Here is a 21,379-nt window from a genome sequence, read left to right on the forward strand (position 1 = left end):
TGCCACTTGAACTCGCAGGGAATTGTAAGCCAGACCTTTCTGTAAGCCGTCCTGCAAAAAGTCCAGAATCTGCGAGACTGTAGCCTGCATGGGTGTGATCGCCTTTGAAACACACCACGCCTCAAACTTGCGCCAGATCCGAGCATAAGCTGCGGAGGTAGACCACTTGCAGGCCGGCAAGAGAGTAGAGATGACCTTGTTAGTAGCCCTTGCCTCTCAATTGCGCCCTCTCAAGAGCCAGGCCATAAAACCAAATCGGCAGGAGTCCTCCATTATCACCGGACCATGAACCAATAGGTTCGGCACCAGAGGTAAAGGGAGAGAAGCCTCCACCAACATCCGACGGAGATCCGCATACCACGGACACCTTGGCCAATCCGGAGCGATGAGAATTACGAAGTCTCTGTGCTGTTGAATCCTCAGGAGGACTCGCCCTATCAAGGGCCAAGGAGGGAACACATACAGGAGGCCTGGGGCCAGGGTTCAGCCAGTGCATCCAACCCTGCCGAGCGAGGATCTTTCCTTCTGCTGAAAAAGCGAGGGACTTTGGCATTTGAACTTGACGCCATTAGATCCAATCCGGGAATCCCCCATTTGGCACAAATCTGAAGAAAACACTTCTGCCAGTTCCCATTCCGCCGGGTCGATTTGATATCTGCTGAGGAATTCGGCCTGCACGTTGCTCTGACCTGCTATGTGAGCTGCCGACAGCAGATGCAAGTGGAGCTCGTCCCAGAGGAAAATCTGAGTGGCCTCTGCGGCCAGTGCCCTGCACTGCGTGCCGCCCTGGCGATTGATGTAGGCCACCGCTGTTGTATTGACTGACAGAACACGGGTAGGAAGCCACTTCAGAGTCTTGTGGAAGGCCAGAAGAGCCTGGAATATCGCTCTCAGTTCCAAGCGATTGATGGATCACCCCACTTCCAAGGGTGTCCACTGACCCTGAGCATAGCTTCCCGGGCAATGAGCTCCCCAGCCCGAAAGGCTGGCATCTGTTATCACCAAGCACCAAGAAGGAAGTGCGAGCGGCATTCCCTGTCGCAGCATCCTGTCGGAGAGCCGCCAATCCATACTGTCCCGGGCCGCAGGGAGTCACGTAAGTCTGCGTTGGTATTCCTGGGAAATTGGAGACCATTGCTGGAGCAGAGCAATCTCCAGTGGCCTCATATGAGCTCTCGCCCAGGGAACCACCTCCATGGTGGCCGTGATCTATCCCAGGAGCCGAACAAAGTCCCAAGCTTGAGGGCGAGGCATCCGCAGGAGCAGACGGTGTCCTGTTTCTGTAATAAGTGAGCCCTTAGGTTCCCTGAGGCCCCGCAAGACCTCAGAGGACAGCCGTGCACCCCGAATCTTCACCCGCGGCGACCGCAGTTCACCAGGGGTTGAGCCCCCAGCTGCAGGCAGCCAGCAGGACTGCTGGAACCGCGGGGTGACGACTGGCCTGGTAGGTAGTCAGCAACACAGTCTCTGAAGGGCAGCTAGCAAGGGCGGCTAGCACTGAAGAGGGTCACAGTCTCTGAAGACAGCTAGCAAGGACGGCTAGCACTGAAGAGGGTCACAGTCTCTGAGGACAGCTAGCAAGGACGGCTAGCACTGAAGAGGATCACAGTCTCGGGAGACAGCTAGCAAGGGCGGCTAGCACTGAAGAGGACCCAGTCACTGACAGCAGCTGGCAAGGACGGCCAGCAAGGATGATGACCCAGTCTCTGAAAGCAGCTGGCAAGGACGGCCAGCAAGGATGATGACCCAGTCTCTGAAAGCAGCTGGCAAGGACGGCCAGCAAGGATGATGACCCAGTCTCTGAAAGCTGCTGGCAAGGACGGCCAGCAAGTCAAAGGAACACAGTCTCTGAAGAGTCAAGCCTTCCAGATCCGCTGCGTCGGCTTCTGACAAAAAGAACCGGAAGCACTGGACTCCTCCAGTCTCTCCGTTTAAATCTAGCGCCAATCCGCCCCGCCCACGGAAAGAGAGCCAAACAAAGGAGCGCTCGATTGGCCGAACTGCCCCGCAGGCGGAGTCCCAGCGCCGGCGCACCAATCCGGTGCGAGGGGGCGGAGCTCCCGCGCTGATCTGCTCCTAGCCAGGGCGATATCGACGCCGGGGCCGCCATCTTGGCTGGCGTGCTTCCTCCTCCGAGGCCGGCGTTCGCTCCAGCGGACCGCCGGCCTCGGTCCGACCCGCGGCAGCATCGGCTGCAGCAGAGGTCCATCTCCGGCCCCCTGGACGCCGCGATGCCCGAGGGCCATCGCCTCCCCCAGCGGGGGCACAGGTAGGGGCTGGAAACATGACAGACGGACCTGATTCTGAAGCTTGCATCGCCTGTGGTTGGGGAGAAAGACAAACCCCGAAGCCATGTCGAACCGGACCCCCAAATACTCGAGAGACTGACTTTTGGGCAAATTGATCACCCAGCCCAGAGTCTGAAGAACCGTTATAACTCTGGATGTGGCGAGCTGGCTCTCGTCCACCCGGATGAGCCAGTCGAGATAAGGGTAAACTCCGATACCCTCTCGCCTGAGAAAAGCAGCTACCACCACCATCACCTTGGAAAAGGTACGGGGAGCTGTGGCTAGGCTGAAAGGCAAGGCCCGAAACTGGAAATGTTGGCCCAAAACTACAAACCGGAGAAACCGCTGATGCGGAGGCCAAATAGGTATGTGCAAATATGCTTCTTTTAAGTCCAGAGACGTGAGAAACTCTCCTGGTTGTACCGCCGCAATGACGGAGCGCAGGGTTTCCATGCAAAAGTGACACACTCTTAGGGCCTCGTTGACTGTTCGTAAGTCGAGGATCGGTCTGAAAGACCTGCCTTTTCGAGGTACCACAAAATAAATGGAGTAGCGACTGCAGCTGCGTTTGGCAGGAGGCACCAGAATCACCGCTCCGAGGTGCAGCAAGACTTGCAAGGTCTCCTCTACCGCCGCCCGTTTGATGGCAGTGCCTCATCGGGACTCCATAAAGGCATCTCTCACCGGGGTACCGAATTCCAATCGGTAACCTTCTCTGATCAGGTCCAGGACCCACTGATCCGAAGAAATCTTGGTCCACTCCTCAAGAAAGAGGGAAAGACGACCTCCTACTGCAGGAATCAACGAGTGGACCAGAGTCCCATCATTGTGGAGGACGCCCCTGAACTCCTGGACGTGTCCCGGCCGCTGCGGAACGTTTGTCTTAGCAAAAGGATTTCCTCTGCTGAAAAAGGGCATGTTGAGAAAACCCAGCAGAGTGCCCTGGGCGATATCTGCGAGCTTCGCAGAAATGTGGCCTGGAAGAGGAGGGAAAAACAGGGCTTTTGGAAAAAGGCCTCGGCCTATCCTCAGGTAACCGCTGGGATTTAAGAGTCCCCTAGGTCTTTAACAATCTTCTCCAATTCCTCACCAAACGACAGAAGGCCCCGAAAGGGTAACCTCACCAGCCTTTGTTTAGAGGCCATGTCAGCCACCCAATGTCACAGCCAAAGAAGGCGGCAGGCCGAAACTGCCACAGACATCTGTTTAGCCAAAGCTCTGACCAGATCATAAAGGGCATCAGCCAAAAAGGACAGGGCAGACTCCATACGCGGGCCAACCTCAGCGAGGGACCCTGTACCATCAGTGGGCTTATCAACCGCCTGCTGTAACCAGGAAAGGCTGGCCCGGGCTGCATAGGAACTACAAATAGCTGCCCTTAAGGAAAGGCCTGAGATTTCAAAGGACCGCTTCAACGCGCATTCTAGCCGCCGGTACTGCATATCTTTCAAAGCAACCCCTCCCCTCCACTGGGAGAATGGTCTTTTTAGTCACAGCTGTGACCAATGCATCCACTTTAGGCATCCCAAAAAGGGCCAAGTGATCCTCACTCAGAGGGTAAAGCTGACCCATAGACCGGGCTACCTTCAAAGGCTCATCAAGGTCAGACCATTGAGTTGAAATAAGCTCCTGGATGGAGTCTTGCACCGGGAAAGCCCGAGAAGGCTTCTTAGTACTATCCATCCTACGATTAAAAGAGGAGGCATCACCCGCGGCTGGATCATCAATAGAAAGGGTCTGCAAGGAGTCAGCAATGAGAGCTGGCAGCTCATTGCGGTGGAAAATCCGTACCACCTTAGGATCCTCCAAGTCCTGTGGCAAACATGCACCCTCATCTGGATCATCCGTCTGTGAGGGCCTGCCAGATCTCTCAGAATCCCCACAGCCTGACCACAGGGGGGAAAAGGGAGCGGCACCACTCTCAGACGGGGAATTTACCAGTCTACATTTAGCGTCAGTCTAACGCTCGGGGGAAGCCGTAAAATCAACAACCAACACTGGGCTATCAAAACCTGGAGGGAATCCAGTCCGCAACGAAGAATCACCGCTCGCCATGCTCGTACTAGCACGAGCATCTAAGGAGCACGTACTGCAAAGCCCGTGCTGACCTGCGTTTACCACTGCGGGAGCACCGCTTAACTCCTTCAGCAGCCATCGCCCGACTGGACGGAAATATAAAAATAAAATGGCAGCTTCGCGCCAAAACTTACCCCACACAGAACGCTGTCCGCGGGAACCTCCCCGGAGGAGCTGGGCACCACTCTCACCTCAGAAGACCGAGTCAACAAGCTCCGGTCAAGCTGCACAGAACCAGAATCTCTGGATAAAGCCTCAGAATAGCTGCGCTGTAAAAGCGCACCCCCCCTTTTTTTTTTTTAAACACTGTGAGGAAAGTTGGAGGCAGGCAGCAACAGAGGGACTCCTGGAGGATGGGGGTATGGGGTAAGGCAGGGACAGGGAACAAAACCAAGTATGCCTTCAAAGTGGGCACCACCAGCCACAACACCCCTGCTCTACTGTCAAAGCACAGGAGCCTCCCCAGGCAGAAACCCAGGAGCTGCTAAAGCGACGTCCACACCTGCTGGGAGATAGAGATATACTGAGGCAGAAAGGGCTGGCCGTCCAGAGTCACTGTGTCTTTCAGTGTTCTCTATCTCCACCTGCTGGCAGCCGGACACAACCCATCAGTTAATGGATTCATCTGCTGTTTGATGACAAGGAAGTAATTTTTTGAATTAAAAACAAAATCTGTATAACATTACTATAGACTCCTGAGACATGCGGTTACGCGGCCCTGTGTCGAGCATTCAAGGTGTATCTATAATAATAAACACTATGTGCAACAGACTGTCGACTCCTTGGTTTATGTTAGAAGAGCCATCCCTTTATCCTACTTCCCTAGACTATACATAAATCTTCAGCAACACCTGTGCACAGGCCATCAATCCAAGGATTTCCATGAGGATCTACAGAGCCCTGTCTTGTATTCACATCATAAGCTATCCCTCTGATTAGTGAATACTTACCATGATGTTGCATATAGAACAAAGACACTGGCAGCTCGAGATATGGCACTACGTGCTTCTTTGGAAATATTTACACCTTCAGGAAGCTGAAACAGAAAAGGAGACAAAGTGCATAATAAGTACCACCACCATCATCATCATCATCATCAATAAGTGTATTTTATCCATGTGTCATGAAAGTTTTCCTCTTAAAAGGTCTCTTCCCCTAGTTGGATGGGAAGCAGCTACCACTTAGTTATAAGATATAACTAAGGTTTTGCTTTTAGGTTTTAACCGATTAATACCAATAAATCTCCGCTGATGAAACAGATGTTTATGAGACAAACACTGGAAAAGACCATTTCCCCTAGTAATCTCTCAACCATCTCTGGCTTGTCTTATCTTTCAGATTTTCTGCCTTTTTCAAGCTGATTCCTAAGTGATACAGAATTATATTCTTGATTCCATCTTATTTTTGGCATCACTAGCAGTCTTGTACATACCACACAGGCCACTGACATCTCAGGCAGATCACAGGATGATAATTTGTGCTCTTTTAGCGTGTCGAGCTTTCACAAGGAAGAGGGCTTTTTGGTGGTTCCTTCATTATGGAATCGTTTACCAATTTCTCTTTGTGGGGTGGAGTCATTTATTATATTTAAGGTGTTGAAGAATCATTTTTTTGTTCAGCTTTTAATTTAACATAATTTGTATGATAAATTTATTGTAAAGTGCTAAGGGTGGTCTCTCTCAGTATTACCAAGGCCCTTTTTAGGGTAGTTGATTATTTATGTAATATTGTACCTCTTAGAATGAATGGATTCTGTCCTGTTTGTAATGGAGTTCTTTTCTATTCATTTACTATTTTATGACACTTTGCAAGCCGCTGTGATCTCTTTTTTTTTTTTTTTTTAGGTAAGCAGTATAGTAAATTGTAGAATAAACAAAGAGAAAAAGGTACCCAGTAATTAATTGGAAAACAACTTAATTTACTGTTTATGATCACCTAAGAATATAAGACCTACCCTTAACTTGGGAGTTATCAATGCATACACAGATTTCAACCATCAGAAGCAGCTCCTTCTTTCAAAGAAAGTGAATGATACATACCTGTAGCAGGTGTTCTCCGAGGACAGCAGGCTGATTGTTCTCACGACTGGGTGACGTCCGCGGCAGCCCCCACCAACCGGAAGAAGCTTCGCGGGCGGTCCGCACGCAGGGCACGCCCACCGCGCATGCGCGGCCGTCTTCCCGCCCGTGCGTGACCGTTCCCGCCAGTTGAATGACAAGCAAAAAGATGAAAACGCAACTCCAAAGGGGAGGAGGGAGGGTAGGTGAGAACAATCAGCCTGCTGTCCTCGGAGAACATCTGCTACAGGTATGTATCATTCACTTTCTCCGAGGACAAGCAGGCTGCTTGTTCTCACGACTGGGGTATCCCTAGCTCTCAGGCTCACTCAAAACAAGAACCCAGGTCAATGGAACCTCGCAACGGCGAGGGTATAACAGAAAATTGACCTACGAAGAACAACTAACTGAGAGTGCAGCCTGACCAGAATAAATTCGGGTCCTGGAGGGTGGAGTTGGATTTACACCCCAAACAGATTCTGCAGCACCGACTGCCCGAACCGACTGTCGCGTCGGGTATCCTGCTGGAGGCAGTAATGTGATGTGAATGTGTGGACAGATGACCACGTCGCAGCCTTGCAGATCTCTTCAATAGTGGCTGACTTCAAGTGGGCCACTGACGCTGCCATGGCTCTAACACTATGAGCCGTGACATGACCCTCAAGAGCCAGCCCAGCCTGGGCGTAAGTAAAGGAAATGCAATCTGCTAGCCAATTGGAGATGGTGCGTTTCCCGACAGCGACCCCTAGCCTGTTAGGGTCGAAAGAAACAAACAATTGGGCGGACTGTCTGTGGGGCTGTGTCCGCTCCAAGTAGAAGGCCAATGCTCTCTTGCAGTCCAATGTGTGCAACTGACGTTCAGCAGGGCGGGTATGCGGCCTGGGGAAGAATGTTGGCAAGACAATTGACTGGTTAAGATGGAACTCCGACACCACCTTCGGCAGGAACTTTGGGTGGGTGCGGAGCACTACTCTGTTGTGATGAAATTTGGTATATGGAGCATGAGCTACCAGGGCTTGAAGCTCACTGACCCTACGAGCTGAAGTAACTGCCACCAAGAAAATGACCTTCCAGGTCAAGTACTTCAGATGGCAGGTATTCAGTGGCTCAAAAGGAGGTTTCATCAGCTGGGTGAGGACGACGTTGAGATCCCATGACACTGCAGGAGGCTTGATAGGGGGCTTTGACAGAAGCAAGCCTCTCATGAATCGAACGACTAAAGGCTCTCCAGAGATGGCTTTACCTTCCACACGATAATGGTAAGCACTAATCGCACTAAGGTGATTCCTTACTGAGTTGGTCTTGAGGCCAGACTCTGATAAGTGCAGAAGGTATTCAAGCAGGTTCTGTGCAGGGCAAGAACGAGGTTCTAGGGCCTTGCTCTCACACCAAACGACAAACCTCCTCCACTTGAAAAGGTAACTCTTTTTAGTGGAATCCTTCCTAGAGGCAAGCAAGACACGGGAGACACCCTCCGACAGACCCAACGCAGCGAAGTCTACGCCCTCAACATCCAGGCCGTGAGAGCCAGGGACTGAAGGTTGGGGTGCAGCAACGCTCCGTCGTTCTGCGAAATGAGAGTCGGAAAACACTCCAATCTCCACGGTTCTTCGGAGGACAACTCCAGAAGAAGAGGGAACCAGATCTGACGGGGCCAAAAGGGCGCTATCAGAATCATGGTGCCGCGGTCTTGCTTGAGCTTCAGTAAGGTCTTCCCCACCAAAGGTATGGGAGGATAAGCATACATGAGGCCGGTCCCCCAATGAAGGAGAAAGGCACCCGATGCTAGCCTGCCGTGTGTCTGAAGTCTGGAACAGAACAGAGGCAGCTTGTGGTTGGTCTGAGAGGCGAAAAGGTCTACCGAGGGGGTGCCTCACTCTCGGAAGATCTTGCATACCACTCCGGAATGGAGCGACCACTCGTGCGGTTGCATGACTCTGCTCAGTCTGTTGGCCAGACTGTTGTTTACGCCTGCCAGGTATGTGGCTTGGAGGAGCATGCCGAACTGGCAAGCCCAACACCACATCCCGACGGCTTCCTGACACAGGGGGCGAGATCCGGTGCCCCCCTGCTTGTTGACGTAATACATTGCAACCTGATTGTCTGTCCGAATTTGGATAATTTGGCAGGACAGCCGATCTCTGAAAGCCTTCAGTGCGTTCCAGATCGCTCGGAGCTCCAGGAAGTTGATCTGCAGATCCTTTTCCTGGAGGGACCACAGACCCTGGGTGCGGAGTCCATCGACATGAGCTCCCCACCCCAGGCGAGTTGCATCCGTCGTCAGCACTTTCGTGGGCTGTGGAATTTGGAATGGACGTCCCAGGGTCAAATTGGTCCGAATGGTCCACCAGAGCAGTGAAGTGCGGCAACTGGTGGAGAGGCGGATGACATCCTCTAGATTCCCGGTGGCTTGGAACCACTGGGAAGCTAGGGTCCATTGAGCAGATCTCATGTGAAGACGAGCCATGGGAGTCACATGGACTGTGGAGGCCATATGACCCAGAAGTCTCAACATCTGCCGAGCTGTGACCTGCTGAGACGCTCTGGTCTGCGAAGCCAGGGACAGGAGGTTGTTGGCCCTCGCTTCGGGAAGGAAGGCCTGAGCCGTCTGGGTATTCAGCAGAGCTCCTATGAATTCCAGAGACTGGGTTGGCTGGAGATGGGACTTTGGGTAATTTATCACAAACCCCAGCAGCTCCAGGAGTTGAATAGTGCACTGCATGGACCGGAGGGCTCCTGCCTCCGAGGTGTTCTTGACCAGCCAATCGTTGAGATATGGGAATACGTGCACTCCCAACTTGCGTAGATACGCCGCCACCACCACGAGGCACTTTGTAAACACCCATGGGGCAGAGGCGAGCCCAAAGGGCAGCACACAATACTGAAAGTGCCGTGCGCCCAGGCAGAATCTGAGATACTGTCTGTGAGCTGGCAGTATCGGGATGTGAGTGTATGCGTCCTTTAAATCCAGGGAACATAGTCAATCGTTTTTCTGAATCATTGGCAGAAGGGTGCACAAGGAAAGCATCCTGAACTTTTCTTTGACCAGGAATTTGTTCAGGCCTCTCAGGTCTAGGATGGGGCGCATCCCCCCTGTTTTCTTTTCCACAAGGAAGTACCTGGAATAGAATCCCTGCCCTTCCTGCCCGGGTGGTACGGGCTCGACCGCATTGGCGCTGAGAAGGGCGGAGAGTTCCTCTGCAAGTACCTGCTTGTGATGGGAGCTGAAGGATTGAGCTCCCGGAGGACAATTTGGTGGAAGGGAGGCCAAATTTAGGGCGTATCTGCACCACACTATTTGGAGAACCCACTGGTCGGAGGTTATGAGAGGCCACCTTTGGTGAAAAAATTTTAACCTCCCTCCGACCGGCAGATCGTCCGGCACGGACACTTTGAGGGCGGCTATGTTCCCGTGGATCCAGTCAAAAGCCCGTCCCCGGCTTTTGCTGTGGAGGCGCAGAGGGCTGCTTAGGCGCACGCTGTTGACGAGAACGAGCGCGCTGGGGCTGTCCCTGTGCCTGTCGAGGCCTTCGGGCCGGCTGGGTGTACCTACACTTGGCAAAAGCATAGGGCGCAGCCTGCCGGGCCCGGGAAAAAACGTCCACCTGCTGAGGTGGATGCTGAAGGCGCCCGGTGGGAGAGCTTGTCGAGGGCGGTTTCCCGCTGATGCAGTTGGTCCACCAGCTGCTCGACCTTCTCGCCAAAAATATTATCCCCCCGGCAAGGGACGTCGGCCAGTCTCTGCTGGGTGCGATTGTCCAGGTCAGAGGCACGCAGCCATGAGAGCCTGCGCATCACTATACCTTGAGCCGCAGCACGAGATGCCACGTCACAGGTGTCATAGATACCCCTGGACAGGAACTTTCTGCACGCCTTCAGCTGCCTGACCACCTCCTGATAAGGCCTGGACTGCTCCGGCGGGAGCTTATCAACCAGGTCCGCCAGTTGCTTCACAGTGTTCCGCTTGTGGATGCTCGTGTAGAGCTGGTAAGATTGGATGCGGGTCACGAGCATGGAAGATTGGTAGGCCTTCCTCCCAAACGAGTCCAGAGTGCGAGACTCCCGCCCCGGGGGCGCCGAGGCGGTATCCCTCGAACTCCGTGCCCTCTTGAGAGCAGAATCCACGACCGCCGAGTCATGGGGCAATTGGGGCCGCATTAACTCTGGGTCCGAGTGGATTCTGTACTGGGACTCTGCTTTCTTGGGAATGGTGGACTCATAATGGTCTCATCCAGTTCCGAAGCAGTGTCTCTTTGAGGACATTGTGCAACGGCACCGTGGAGGACTCTCTAGGTGGTGATGGATAGTCGAGGACCTCGAGCATCTCAGCCCTCGGCTCATCCACAGAGACCACGGGGAAGGGAATGCAAATGGACATGTCCCTTACAAAGGAGAGGCTCTCAGGAGGCGAGAGCTTCCTCTCTGGTGAAGGCGTGGGGTCAGAAGGGAGGCCCGCAGACTCCTCTGAGGAGAAATATCTGGGGTCCTCCTCTTCTCCCCACGAGGCCTCTTCCTCAGTATCGGACATAAGCTCATGTAGCTGAGTCCTTAACAGGGCCCGGCTCGACGTCGAGGCACTGAGGCCTCGGTGTCCTTGAGCGGTGGACTCCCGCGCCGGCGGGGACGAAGCTCCCTCCATCGACTCCACCTGCGTGGCGGTCGAAGGCCTCGGCACCGGGCTAGAGCTAGCCAGCGCCACAGTCAACGGCGCTGAGGGCGCAAGCACCCCCGGCGCCGGCACAGCCTGGCGCATCAGCCCTTCCAGGATCCCCGGAAGGATGGCTCGGAGGCACTCGTCCAGGCCCGCTGTCAGGAAAGACGGGGGGGGCCGGTAGAGGTGTCGGTGCCGGAAGCTGCTCGGGGCCAGGAGACTGCACCGAAGTGCTGGGACCCTGACGCGTCGGTACCTCCACTACCGAAGGGGACCTCTCCTCTCGACGCTGACGCTTCGGCGTCGACTCCTCGCCGGCACCGATAGCCGGATGCATCGAAGGCGAACGATGACGGTGCTTCTTTGATTTTTTGCGGTGCCCGTCATCGGCGCCAGGTGGAACGGAGGAGGAGGAGGTCGATCCCCCTCGGTCTCGAGGAACCGGGTCAGACAGGGTTCGGTCCCGAGGGCCATGGGCAGAGGGAGTGACCGGGGCCGATTGCCCACGCGGCCTCTCACCCCTACCCTCACCGGAGGACCGGCGGGCCGACGGGACCTGTGCTCCTGGGGTCGATGCCATCGGTGCCGATTTCGCGGACATCGATACCGGTACCGAAGAACCGGCCGTCGATACCGATGCCGTTGAGGTCGGAAGGGCATAGTGACCCCGCCAACTGTTCTCTTTCTCAATTGATTTTCTGCGCTGGAGATTACATTGCACGAATCGTGAGTATATTTTCATTTATTGTATGTGTTGCTATTGAGCTTGACTTTGTATACTTTCATGGCCTATTGGATTAGCTCTAATTTAAATGTTTTATTTTTTACCAAATTTAGGATTAAGATTTTGTCCTCAATACACAGGGACACCTCTGTATGTGGGACAATAACTGTGTCTGTGTATGAGTGTGGTTTTCCTTTTCTGTCTGTGTGCTGTGACTTATGATTGGCTACTGGAATATTTATTTTTATATTTTTTGTTTTAAAACCCTAAGGAATTCCTTAACCGTGCAAAATTCAAATGATTGGTTTTGAACTACATTTAGAAAGATCTTGCTTCCTCTTCTGAGCTTTAAGTTTCCTACTTATCAGGGTTAGGTTACTGTTTTAATTTTATGTCTATATGTTCCTGTGTGTCCTGTGGTAAGTGGCATAAACTAAACCAGCTAGTTATTAAGGAATCATTTCTTTAGTTTTAAATTAGTGCTTTAAGGTTACCCCGCGAGATTGCCTATCAACTGCAGTGGTAGTAAATCTCAAAGGAGTGTTTTTTTTTCCAGGATTGTATAGTATTTCATTTAAGTAATGTTTGTTTAATTTGTGACATGAGATTAAATAGATTGTTATTTACTTCCGGTAAATTGCTTTCACTAGATATGCAAGCACTTTTTAGTTCTAGTAGCTATAAATAGACTAAGGGTTTACGATAATTTATCTTTGTTGGCTCCGGTACTCACATCCGGATTCTAAATCTGGATAAGACAGATATACCGGACATGATACTTATTCCGGTATCATATGACAGACTTTTTAGTAAAAGAGATCCACTTACAGTTTTAATTTTATAGGTGTGCGTCCGTGTATGTGTTCTTTGAAAATTGCATAATTATTCCAGATATTTACTATAAAAGGTTCTATATTATATGCCATCTAAAACACTGTTTATTTGTGACGTTGTTTAAAATAACTAGTGCTGATGTTCACTTCCTGGCTCTCTATTGGGGATGTATTCCGTAATAATGAATTAACTGTTTTAATTTTTCTTTTCACGTCTTATCTACTACTTACAAACTTCCTTCCCTGCCTCTTAAAGATTTATAGTTTTAAGATAGAGTTTCAGCATTTTTAGTTCTCAAACCCCAAATGGCGCAGTTAAATTTCATTTCCGGAATTCATAATATTACAGTGCCTGCCTTCTTGCCTTTGCAATAGGGTTTAAAGATTAACCCTTGCATAACATAACTAACTGGTAAATCAGAACTAAAGAAATTCAGGTTGCTATTATTTCAGAGCTATATTCGGATAAGACTAGCTACAATTGAGAACCGTACCTCTGGAAGCAGATAAAGTAATAACCTTCTTTTCTTCCTTTTCCTCTCCTGAAGTATTAATTCTATGAAGACTAATTACACCAGCATAAAGTTTTAATACGAAAACTTGAACTTACTGTTTTTATTTTGATGTATAGTCCTATTTTCAGTCATCATAATGTCTAATGCTTGCGGTGAGCAGTAAACTCAAATTAGACACAGGAAGCACCGTTATTTCATGATTTCCTTAAGACCGAATAACAGAGATTAACCCTTGTAGTTCTTATTTTCTCTAAAGTTCATCTTTACAAATGCTTTGAACTCAGTATATGATACAGGAATTCATTACGTGTTTCAGAGTTTTAATAACTAGATGGGTTTTTCTATGATTCCGTGTTATCCTTGCTACTTTTTGTTTAGAATTCAATTTACAATGTTGGCTTACAAGCTGTTCCATTTATCATATGAACATATCCTACTGGTCAATTTGTGCATTTATTGCATTAATAAAAATTGTTATTATATCCTTGAATTTTTGAATTTCACTAAAATGTTTTAAGGAATGCTCCAACTTGTCTCCTGCTTATAAAGCGGCTCCTCCTCTGTATTTAAAATATACTCTAAATTGTAAATTGATTCCTGGGAATATATAAGCTTATTTTTAGCTATCCCTCTGAATGTGAATCTTGATATGCTGTCATGATTTAGGGCCCAAATTGTGAAAGCATAGAAAGGATCAGTTTAAAATTTAATATAATTTTCATTTTCCAAATTGGCTCTGAACTATTACAGAGGACTATAGGTTATTGTCCTTCTCATTTGACCTATTTAAACCTTGTGAAGGTCACATGAGGAGGCCTCATAGAAATATATAGTTTTTACATCTTTCTTTTCTGATATTGGCTTTTCTCTCTCTCTCTAAATATCATATTAAAAGCTGCATTTTCCTGGAGCAGACTCTGACCACAATGTTTCCTCAGACTCTGCTGACTTCCTGTGCTAGCAAAATCTAATCGACAGAGAAAAATTGTTTTCTACTTGTAACTTGTGATTTTATATATTGAGACTATGCTCCACCTACGGGTGCCCCAAGGAACTAACAATGCATTCTTTGATTTTTTCTTTCTAATGGTCCTGTACTGAGATTTGACTACTTCTTATATCAGCTCTATTTATTAAGTTCTGTAGGTTGAGTGAAGACTGCTAATCCAATTCCTGATCTACCGTCTCTATTCCAGTTTGGTACTTGTGCTACAACTGACCTCTGGCAAGAAACAGAAGCGCTAACTTCTCCAATGAGAATTTTCTTTTGTCCAAATGATGTCCTTAATTTAGACCTTCTTGGTTATGCTCTTAACTATTCTGCTATATTAAATATTTTTGCAGGCTCATCTTTTCCAAAACCTACATGGCACTTTACATATGAGCTCTCTATTACAACAGACAGCGACCGTGATTCCAGAAGATACTTCCATCACCTGGACTAATTATGAGTTTTAAATTTCTGCACATTAGTCTTCTGCTTTGACTATGACTATTTCCTAAGCTACCCTTCTTTCTGAATCATCTAACTCGTAAGTCCTGCTGGCCTCCTGCAGCTGAGGGCCCAACCCTTGGTGAATGTTAGTCATCGCAGGTGAAGATTCCATACCTATTGGCGATAGATTTCAATGCATTGCCTGTGCTTTTTGACTATTTTTGTGCACCATATTCCTGACCCTCCATACTTCAATAACTTGAACAATCAACATCATCTCTTAATTTTCAATTTTTATTGTTTTTTTGTACTCTTTACTTTTGTTCCATATACTTAACCATTGTTATTTGATCATCTCTTCGTAGTAATTACCAATCTGTCTTGCACATTATGCAAGCCAGAAGTGGGGATACATTCTGCAAATCCCAATTCCTAGTATTAAGACTGTCACTTCTACTGATTCCGTGCCCAAGTTGCTGTGAAAATCCAGCCCTGTTAGATCTTCCAGATCTCCGTCCAGATTCTTCTGCACTTCCACCGCCTCAACCATGATCGATGAAAGAGGATTAAGAACTGATACTTCATTTGAGATTTACAGTTGCTGTTTATGGACATTATAGACTCATATTTTGTTTTATTTTCAGTTTAGCAGTAATCCTGTCTATATATTGAAAAGGTTTTATTTTCCTATTATTTCCTTTATTGTTCTAATTGTTTTTCTAAGAGTTTCCCCGTTATTTCTGTTTATGTAATTTAAATTGAAGTTGATATTGCTCAGATACAAGGGTAACATCAAACCCTAATACTGACTATGATATCATAATGTAGGTGTAAACCCTGTTAGTATCAACCAGTTATGCAATTGTTTAACTTTGGTGTAGGCTTACTTAAGCTGCATGTCTTTCTGTAGGTTTGACTAAGCTCCAAGTGGGGTAAAGGATATATAAAATGCTTCCCACACTTCCAGGTCATTATGCATATGTCAAGATCCATGCATGACCTTTGTTAATATAAATATTCCTAGGATTGACCATTTTTGCAGTATTAGGCAACCTCATACGTGCTATCCACTTTTTAGTGCTCATGATTGGATGCTAATGATGAGTAATAGTAAGGTCCAGGAATTCCGACCTGTTTAAGGATTCTGAATACCTACAACCTAAAACAGCTTGCAAACAGAGTACTAACCATATATTTGTTGAGCCACCATAACAATGCTTAATCGAAACCACTGATCCTTCCCAAGACCACTGAAATAGATACATTAGATTATCTCCCCATGCACTATGCAACAGATATAATAGAAGCCATAGAAAGACCTGAAAGTGTTTATTAGTATGATCCACCTGAAATTGCTATTACCCACATACCTTCTAGCAATTTCTAAGACCAAAACTCCCCCTCTCGTTTGATAGCTTGCTACCTTCTGGAATGGATGATTACAAGCTTGACGAGCTTTGTGTCACCCCTCCCCAGAGGGGGTGACAAGTGGGGAATGTATAATTATGGTACAGCCAGAGACCCCCCCACTGGAATGGTGGTGGGCCCAGTCACAGAGCTCAGGCCAGTACAGACCTTGGCTGAGTCAGAAATCTGATGGCTGACACAACTGGGAGTTTACTGGAAAAGTATGGCCTAGTTGGTAGCCCACATTGAGGCCTAAATAAGCTAAATTAGGAAAAGTTAATAGATATGGAAACAAAATGGAGGATTTCAACACAAAATGGAAGCCCGTATCTGTTACAAAGTGGAATTTTCTCTAATGTAAGTTAGAAAAACAAGTTGAGAAATAAGTGAGTCATAGCAGGTGCAAAGAAAATAGAGAACTAGCTGTTCCAGAGAGGAGGGAGACTTCCTGTGAGCAGGATTGTGGTCAGCTGGTCAGCTGGTGTGAGAAAGGAAAGGCGTAGCAAGATAGAAGCTACTCATTAGCATGAGCCAATCAGTGACAACCATGACATTAGCATAGATCCAATCAGGTATATCTACTGTCATATTACCCATATCCTGAGGGCACCTATAAAAATCCGGGTATTTCCTGGTTTGAGTTAGAGAGAAAAGGGTTGCCACTCTCTCTCCAAGGGAAACCAATGTGTCCAGCAGAATTAACAAATTACCTAATTGCTTTCCCTTGTAAAACCTCTAATTGGTAAAAGAAATTATAAAAGATTAGCAAATAATTAACACCTGTTTGCAGCTTATTATATTCCTATAATTAATTGATTGTACATGCCTGTTGTCAATCACTGATTTGACTTATACCTTAGCAAATAAACTCCTCATTCCAAATGATGATTTGTGGGCTTCACTTAATGATCAAAGGCTGTAAGTATAAATGCATTGTATAACTTGTCATAAGGCTGGTATCTTTTCCTTAGACCTAACGTCTCCCTTAGAGGCAATAACTCCTTGATTACCCCAGTACTAGTGTTATTTAGAGATGGAGTCAGATTAAGGTCACTCTAGCCTTCTTGGGGGGGCTCGGGACCCCTCTATTCCCAACACACCCCAAACAGATTCTGCAGCACCGACTGCCCGAACCGACTGTCGCGTCGGGTATCCTGCTGGAGGCAGTAATGTGATGTGAATGTGTGGACAGATGACCACGTCGCAGCCTTGCAGATCTCTTCAATAGTGGCTGACTTCAAGTGGGCCACTGACGCTGCCATGGCTCTAACACTATGAGCCGTGACATGACCCTCAAGAGCCAGCCCAGCCTGGGCGTAAGTAAAGGAAATGCAATCTGCTAGCCAATTGGAGATGGTGCGTTTCCCGACAGCGACCCCTAGCCTGTTAGGGTCGAAAGAAACAAACAATTGGGCGGACTGTCTGTGGGGCTGTGTCCGCTCCAAGTAGAAGGCCAATGCTCTCTTGCAGTCCAATGTGTGCAACTGACGTTCAGCAGGGCGGGTATGCGGCCTGGGGAAGAATGTTGGCAAGACAATTGACTGGTTAAGATGGAACTCCGACACCACCTTCGGCAGGAACTTTGGGTGGGTGCGGAGCACTACTCTGTTGTGATGAAATTTGGTATATGGAGCATGAGCTACCAGGGCTTGAAGCTCACTGACCCTACGAGCTGAAGTAACTGCCACCAAGAAAATGACCTTCCAGGTCAAGTACTTCAGATGGCAGGAATTCAGTGGCTCAAAAGGAGGTTTCATCAGCTGGGTGAGGACGACGTTGAGATCCCATGACACTGCAGGAGGCTTGATAGGGGGCTTTGACAGAAGCAAGCCTCTCATGAATCGAACGACTAAAGGCTCTCCAGAGATGGCTTTACCTTCCACACGATAATGGTAAGCACTAATCGCACTAAGGTGATTCCTTACTGAGTTGGTCTTGAGGCCAGACTCTGATAAGTGCAGAAGGTATTCAAGCAGGTTCTGTGCAGGGCAAGAACGAGGTTCTAGGGCCTTGCTCTCACACCAAACGACAAACCTCCTCCACTTGAAAAGGTAACTCTTTTTAGTGGAATCCTTCCTAGAGGCAAGCAAGACACGGGAGACACCCTCCGACAGACCCAACGCAGCGAAGTCTACGCCCTCAACATCCAGGCCGTGAGAGCCAGGGACTGAAGGTTGGGGTGCAGCAACGCTCCGTCGTTCTGCGAAATGAGAGTCGGAAAACACTCCAATCTCCACGGTTCTTCGGAGGACAACTCCAGAAGAAGAGGGAACCAGATCTGACGGGGCCAAAAGGGCGCTATCAGAATCATGGTGCCGCGGTCTTGCTTGAGCTTCAGTAAGGTCTTCCCCACCAAAGGTATGGGAGGATAAGCATACATGAGGCCGGTCCCCCAATGAAGGAGAAAGGCACCCGATGCTAGCCTGCCGTGTGTCTGAAGTCTGGAACAGAACAGAGGCAGCTTGTGGTTGGTCTGAGAGGCGAAAGGGTCTACCGAGGGGGTGCCTCACTCTCGGAAGATCTTGCATACCACTCCGGAATGGAGCGACCACTCGTGCGGTTGCATGACTCTGCTCAGTCTGTTGGCCAGACTGTTGTTTACGCCTGCCAGGTATGTGGCTTGGAGGAGCATGCCGAACTGGCAAGCCCAACACCACATCCCGACGGCTTCCTGACACAGGGGGCGAGATCCGGTGCCCCCCTGCTTGTTGACGTAATACATTGCAACCTGATTGTCTGTCCGAATTTGGATAATTTGGCAGGACAGCCGATCTCTGAAAGCCTTCAGTGCGTTCCAGATCGCTCGGAGCTCCAGGAAGTTGATCTGCAGATCCTTTTCCTGGAGGGACCACAGACCCTGGGTGCGGAGTCCATCGACATGAGCTCCCCACCCCAGGCGAGTTGCATCCGTCGTCAGCACTTTCGTGGGCTGTGGAATTTGGAATGGACGTCCCAGGGTCAAATTGGTCCGAATGGTCCACCAGAGCAGTGAAGTGCGGCAACTGGTGGAGAGGCGGATGACATCCTCTAGATTCCCGGTGGCTTGGAACCACTGGGAAGCTAGGGTCCATTGAGCAGATCTCATGTGAAGACGAGCCATGGGAGTCACATGGACTGTGGAGGCCATATGACCCAGAAGTCTCAACATCTGCCGAGCTGTGACCTGCTGAGACGCTCTGGTCTGCGAAGCCAGGGACAGGAGGTTGTTGGCCCTCGCTTCGGGAAGGAAGGCCTGAGCCGTCTGGGTATTCAGCAGAGCTCCTATGAATTCCAGAGACTGGGTTGGCTGGAGATGGGACTTTGGGTAATTTATCACAAACCCCAGCAGCTCCAGGAGTTGAATAGTGCACTGCATGGACCGGAGGGCTCCTGCCTCCGAGGTGTTCTTGACCAGCCAATCGTTGAGATATGGGAATACGTGCACTCCCAACTTGCGTAGATACGCCGCCACCACCACGAGGCACTTTGTAAACACCCATGGGGCAGAGGCGAGCCCAAAGGGCAGCACACAATACTGAAAGTGCCGTGCGCCCAGGCAGAATCTGAGATACTGTCTGTGAGCTGGCAGTATCGGGATGTGAGTGTATGCGTCCTTTAAATCCAGGGAACATAGTCAATCGTTTTTCTGAATCATTGGCAGAAGGGTGCACAAGGAAAGCATCCTGAACTTTTCTTTGACCAGGAATTTGTTCAGGCCTCTCAGGTCTAGGATGGGGCGCATCCCCCCTGTTTTCTTTTCCACAAGGAAGTACCTGGAATAGAATCCCTGCCCTTCCTGCCCGGGTGGTACGGGCTCGACCGCATTGGCGCTGAGAAGGGCGGAGAGTTCCTCTGCAAGTACCTGCTTGTGGTGGGAGCTGAAGGATTGAGCTCCCGGAGGACAATTTGGTGGAAGGGAGGCCAAATTTAGGGCGTATCTGCACCACACTATTTGGAGAACCCACTGGTCGGAGGTTATGAGAGGCCACCTTTGGTGAAAAAATTTTAACCTCCCTCCGACCGGCAGATCGTCCGGCACGGACACTTTGAGGGCGGCTATGTTCCCGTGGATCCAGTCAAAAGCCCGTCCCCGGCTTTTGCTGTGGAGGCGCAGAGGGCTGCTTAGGCGCACGCTGTTGACGAGAACGAGCGCGCTGGGGCTGTCCCTGTGCCTGTCGAGGCCTTCGGGCCGGCTGGGTGTACCTACACTTGGCAAAAGCATAGGGCGCAGCCTGCCGGGCCCGGGAAAAACGTCCACCTGCTGAGGTGGATGCTGAAGGCGCCCGGTGGGAGAGCTTGTCGAGGGCGGTTTCCCGCTGATGCAGTTGGTCCACCAGCTGCTCGACCTTCTCGCCAAAAATATTATCCCCCCGGCAAGGGACGTCGGCCAGTCTCTGCTGGGTGCGATTGTCCAGGTCAGAGGCACGCAGCCATGAGAGCCTGCGCATCACTATACCTTGAGCCGCAGCACGAGATGCCACGTCACAGGTGTCATAGATACCCCTGGACAGGAACTTTCTGCACGCCTTCAGCTGCCTGACCACCTCCTGATAAGGCCTGGACTGCTCCGGCGGGAGCTTATCAACCAGGTCCGCCAGTTGCTTCACAGTGTTCCGCTTGTGGATGCTCGTGTAGAGCTGGTAAGATTGGATGCGGGTCACGAGCATGGAAGATTGGTAGGCCTTCCTCCCAAACGAGTCCAGAGTGCGAGACTCCCGCCCCGGGGGCGCCGAGGCGGTATCCCTCGAACTCCGTGCCCTCTTGAGAGCAGAATCCACGACCGCCGAGTCATGGGGCAATTGGGGCCGCATTAACTCTGGGTCCGAGTGGATTCTGTACTGGGACTCTGCTTTCTTGGGAATGGTGGGATTAGATAATGGTCTCATCCAGTTCCGAAGCAGTGTCTCTTTGAGGACATTGTGCAACGGCACCGTGGAGGACTCTCTAGGTGGTGATGGATAGTCGAGGACCTCGAGCATCTCAGCCCTCGGCTCATCCACAGAGACCACGGGGAAGGGAATGCAAATGGACATGTCCCTTACAAAGGAGAGGCTCTCAGGAGGCGAGAGCTTCCTCTCTGGTGAAGGCGTGGGGTCAGAAGGGAGGCCCGCAGACTCCTCTGAGGAGAAATATCTGGGGTCCTCCTCTTCTCCCCACGAGGCCTCTTCCTCAGTATCGGACATAAGCTCATGTAGCTGAGTCCTTAACAGGGCCCGGCTCGACGTCGAGGCACCGAGGCCTCGGTGTCCTTGAGCGGTGGACTCCCGCGCCGGCGGGGACGAAGCTCCCTCCATCGACTCCACCTGCGTGGCGGTCGAAGGCCTCGGCACCGGGCTAGAGCTAGCCAGCGCCACAGTCAACGGCGCTGAGGGCGCAAGCACCCCCGGCGCCGGCACAGCCTGGCGCATCAGCCC

At 50.1% G+C, this 21,379-nt stretch overlaps 1 protein-coding gene across 4 annotated transcripts in view; it reads right to left on the reverse strand.

The window, feature by feature from the left end:
* The window catches only part of POLE3 (DNA polymerase epsilon 3, accessory subunit), a 199,194-nt gene that overhangs the window by 122,990 nt on the left and 54,825 nt on the right, over positions 1–21,379 (reverse strand). For all 4 annotated transcript variants that reach the window (XM_030206000.1, XM_030206002.1, XM_030206001.1 and 1 more), the window contains one exon: positions 5,315–5,400. In XM_030206000.1, coding sequence (XP_030061860.1) covers positions 5,315–5,400 — 86 coding nt within the window. The remainder of the gene's footprint in view (positions 1–5,314; positions 5,401–21,379) is intronic.

Source organism: Microcaecilia unicolor, chromosome 6 (genome assembly GCF_901765095.1).
Source record: "Microcaecilia unicolor chromosome 6, aMicUni1.1, whole genome shotgun sequence".
In the NCBI taxonomy this organism is placed as follows: domain Eukaryota; kingdom Metazoa; phylum Chordata; class Amphibia; order Gymnophiona; family Siphonopidae; genus Microcaecilia; species Microcaecilia unicolor.